Genomic DNA, 4,713 nt, shown 5'->3' on the forward strand with positions numbered 1-4,713 from the left:
AGGTTTTAGTTTTTAATTTTGTGACTGAATACCCTTTTGTACTTCATGACGTCTATTGCCAATTTGCACCAGGATTAAAAGGCACTATGAGCTCTATGAGGAGCAGTTTTGAGCACCAGTAGAACATCAGTGAATTCAGTGAACCCTGTAAAACACGGGAATCCATGTAGTAGTTAATCACATATCATAATAATTATAAGAAATCATAATAATTAAAAAATACCACATGATTTCCAATAAGGTAAGGAACCCTACATATATATTCTAAGTTCTGATTCCCTCTAATAATTGTAAATCCTTTAAAGAGAAGATGAATTGGGCACTTTCCAAATCCCCTAAATAGCAAACTTCAATTCACACTTATATGCACTTCATAGCACACTACACAACTGGCACTGCTCAGACCCCTTATCCATTTGGGGTCATTTGAGCAAATACTTCTTTCTTGCTGGAAGGCACCACTAATCGATACCAGAGCAACCAGTCCTATACAGCTAAATCTAATCAACACTAGAGCAATATGGAAAATCTAGATAAACCTAATTGACACTATCCAAGGATAAATGTGACCAGCCCAGGCATATGCAATCGACTTCTAAATGGGAAGACTCATCGGAAAAGATCAATCCATCACAGAGAAAATAATCCATCTCAGAGAAAATAGCAGTTCCTGCATGCAAAACAGACATAGAGGCAGTTGGAATGAATAAGGGATAGATAGATAGATAGATAGATAGATAGATAGATAGATAGATAGATAGATAGATAGATAGATAGATAGATAGATAGATAGATAGATAGAGAAAGAAAGAAAGAAAGAAAGAAAGAAAGAAAGAAAGAAAGAAAGAAAGAAAAAGAAAGAAAGAAAACGAAAAAGATAGAAAGGAGACCCATGTTTCCTGGGTGCAGCTGTGCTGGCACTGATGATACTCCAGCAGAATTTAAATGCTAAAAGAAAATTCAAGAATCACATGTTGAAAACAATCTCCCCATTTTCCCAACACATACAGTCCATTCATTAAAGTGCAGGAGCATCTGAGCTGCCTTTCCCCTTTAATTTAAATCTGAAAGCTACTATCTGCAGTGCTGACATTCTATCATTTCATTCCTCTCTCCTTCTCCATCTCTCCCTTTCACTCTCCCTGTCTCCATCTCTTCCTTTCTCCCTCTATCTCTCCATCTCTCTGCTCTTTGTGCTCGAGAAACTCATCTGTTAAATAATCAGTCTAAATATCCGTCACTAAGGGAGGTCCCTCAGCTTCAGCCTGCAGCTCATGATGATGTGTTAAACTGCATGGGCAAAGGTAGGTCTGTATGGGAGGGATTGGATAAGGGTGGGGGTCAAGGCAGGAGGGTCTTTATGGGAGTGTCTGTAATGGTAAGGTCTGTATGTGAGGGTCTGGATGGGAAGGTTTATATTTGAGCATCTATATGGGTGAGTCTGTACGGCTGGGTCTGTATGGGAGGGTCTGTATGGGAGGGTCTGTATGGGAGGGTCTGGGTGGGAGGGTCTGTATGGGAGGGTCTGTATGGGAGGGTCTGGTTGGGAGGGTCAGGGCCCTCAGCCCCAGCAGGCAGTCACCTACCTGCGTTCTGCAGCAGCACAGGTGCGCAGTGGGATATGCATTACATCATCGCTTTGACATCACTCCCCTCCCCTCCCCGAGCCCTCTGCCTGACTGACACCTAATGATACAACTCCGATTCACACACTGAACTGCAGTAACACACACACATACAAACTCTCACAGAACAGATCTCAATCTTCTCAACGAGAGAGCGGTTAAAGGGGGGCGTGAGCTGGTGCTTTATCAGTGTGGACTCCGTTAAACTGAATCAGAGCCCACTGATCTACTACTTCTGAAGATTTTGATAGTTCCAAGAGGTCTAAACATTCTGAGGGGTTTGGGTCCTGCACGTTACATGCACTCCAAAGGGTTTTGTTGGTTGTAAGGTTTCTGTTGAATCTGCCGGTACTAAACAAAGCTCCACTAGACAATGTTTCGGAAGCTGATCAGAATTGTAAGCACAGGGTTGTAGCAGACAGTGAAAGGTGGAGGGTGTTTACATCACACAGATAAGAGGTGACGGTTTCAACACAAATTTGATGGCAATTGAATGTAGCAGAACAGGAAAATGTGTGCTCCCACAGTCATTGAGTTGTGACCCTGTGTTTTACATGACCACATGACCCCTCCAATGTGCAGTGGCTATGGCTCTCATGTGACCTGCAAAATCCCACCACCCTCACGTGACTGCTCATGTAAAGTGTTATGACCAAATCCCCAAGACAGCTAAACACACTGCACATTTCACATGGTCTGACGCTAATGCTTACATGACTGGGGAACACAGAGTGTTCAGTACAATACCCCTACACACTAGTACCCCTACACAGTAGTACCCTTACACAACAATATCACTACAGACTAGTACCCCTACACAACAATACTACACACTAGTCCCCCTACATGCTCGTACCCTACACACTAGTACCCTACACAACAGTACCACTACACACTAGTACCCCTACACACTAGTACCCCTACACACTAGTACCCCTAAATACCACTACCCCTTCACAACAATACCCCTACACTCCAGTACCCATACACACCAGTACCCCTACACAACAATACATCTACACATCAGTACCCCTACAACTAATACCCCTACACACCAATACCCCTACACACTAGGTCCACAACAATACCCCTAAACAATAATACCCCTACAAACTAGGACCCCTACACAAAAATACCCCTACAGACTAGTACTCCTCCACATTAGGACCACTACACAATACCCCTACACACTAGTACCCCTACACACCAGTACCCCTACACACTATAACCACTACACAACAATACCCCTACCCCCATACACACTAGTATCCATATGCCCCAGTACCCATACACACCAGTACCCCTACACAACAATACATCTACAAACCAGTACCCATAAGCCCCAGTAGCCCTTCAGACCAGTACCCCTATACAACAATACACCTACACAACAGTAATCCTATCCAACTAGTACCCCTACCTCTACACACTAGTACCTCTCCAACCCCCACCCTCTACACCCATACACCTCTACAACCCCTCACCCCTCTACACCCTCAAAACCTCCACCTTCTACACCTCTACACCTCTACAACCCTCTACACCCATTACTGCTGCTGGTTCCCAGAGCTGCACTGGCGAGGCAGGCGTTTGACCTTGGCGTGTGCAAGCAAACCGTGGACAGCTTCACTCTGCTCTCTTCATCAGTGGCTGACTTCACAGCACCCCCGCCCCCGGACAATCGTCTCCACGACAACTCTTGCAGTCTTTCTGGAGGCGAGCGGGTTATGTGGTGAAGCAGACTGGGCTCCAGAGCAGAGGGGGGGGCATCTTCCTCCTACTCCTCATCCTCCCGCTCACCCTGCAGCACGGCGTGTTCGTAACGAGAGGGGAGGTGTGAGGAGAAGCCGCGTTGTGAGTAACAGGTTTTCCTGCGTCTCACTCCAGGGTAAATATGACAATCTGTTGCTGTGATTTCGACTGGGAAGCAAACTAACACAGCCGCAAACGCAGTCAGCTAGATTTGGGCTCAGACCAAACCAGCTCTCGCCATGTTACTCACACACTCATACACACACACTTAAAGTGTCAAGGGAGTTTTGTGCAAGCACATGAGGGGGGTGGGTCAACAGGGATTGCATTGTAAGCACCCCAATATACACACACACACACACACACACACCCCGACATGTGAAAAGGGGGGCCGTCCTGGACACTCAGCAAGGATGAACAACCCACTCCGACTCATGGGATGAATGAATGGACACTGAGAGAGGACAAGCAAAGAAAAAAATCATACACAGACACACACACACGCACACACACAAAGACAAAAAAAAGCAGTCGACTCATCCGGGCGCACCGCATTCAACAAGTCAACAAAAGGGGGGCTGGATCCCTCTCTCTCACCCATTGTGGCGAGCTGTGGTCCGGATTTGCTCAGACAGCCATGAACACGGGACGCGGAGCAGCAGTGCGGGGCTCCGGTGGACGGATGACCATGAGAACCGCGCTGGCGTCGAAGAATGCAGCCAGTCAGCCTCGCTGCCCGGGTTGGTCTGTGAGACGCAAGGGAAGAGAGTCATAGAGTCCTACTCTCTATAGCCCCAGTGCTGCGTCTCTCCCTGCGTCTGTGTGACGGTGACAGATCTCTCAGCAGCTGCCGTGTGTGGACGTGTGTGTGGCATAGACAGAGAGGCAGTGTATTGTTCAAGCAGTGCAGGACTGAAGGGGGGAATCTTCCTACTGCATCACCCTCTCCGATCTCACTCATCCATATTCATAGACAACTCCGGCGTGCTGCTGCATTGAACAGAGAGGCACCTAGCGCGTCCAATCACCCTGCACCCCTCCTCAACGTCACACACACACACATACACACACACACAAGCAGACTTATGCACTAACACACACTCACTCACACACACTCACATACACATACAGGCATTCTTCTTCTTCACCCCCCTATTTGACGCAGCACAGCGAAAGACATAGCGCCCCACTCAATGTTCGGGCGAACAACGGAATGGTGGGATGGAGGGAAGGTTGTGGAGGTGCAGAGAGAGTGAGGGAGTGACCTTGTGTGAGGTGGAGAGAAAGTACAGAGAGCACCTCAGACAGCCATGTTGGAGAACACAAAGGGAGAGAG

At 47.3% G+C, this 4,713-nt stretch overlaps 1 protein-coding gene across 1 annotated transcript in view; it reads right to left on the reverse strand.

The window, feature by feature from the left end:
• Window positions 1-4,476, reverse strand: part of nova1 (NOVA alternative splicing regulator 1) — a 22,229-nt gene extending 17,753 nt beyond the window's left edge. Inside the window, exon 1 of the mRNA XM_027029514.2 lies at window positions 3,975-4,476. Coding sequence (XP_026885315.1) covers window positions 3,975-3,978 — 4 coding nt within the window. The 5' untranslated portion in view covers window positions 3,979-4,476. The remainder of the gene's footprint in view (window positions 1-3,974) is intronic.
• Between the last annotated feature and the right edge of the window lie 237 nt (window positions 4,477-4,713).

This window comes from Electrophorus electricus, chromosome 6 (genome assembly GCF_013358815.1).
Source record: "Electrophorus electricus isolate fEleEle1 chromosome 6, fEleEle1.pri, whole genome shotgun sequence".
In the NCBI taxonomy this organism is placed as follows: domain Eukaryota; kingdom Metazoa; phylum Chordata; class Actinopteri; order Gymnotiformes; family Gymnotidae; genus Electrophorus; species Electrophorus electricus.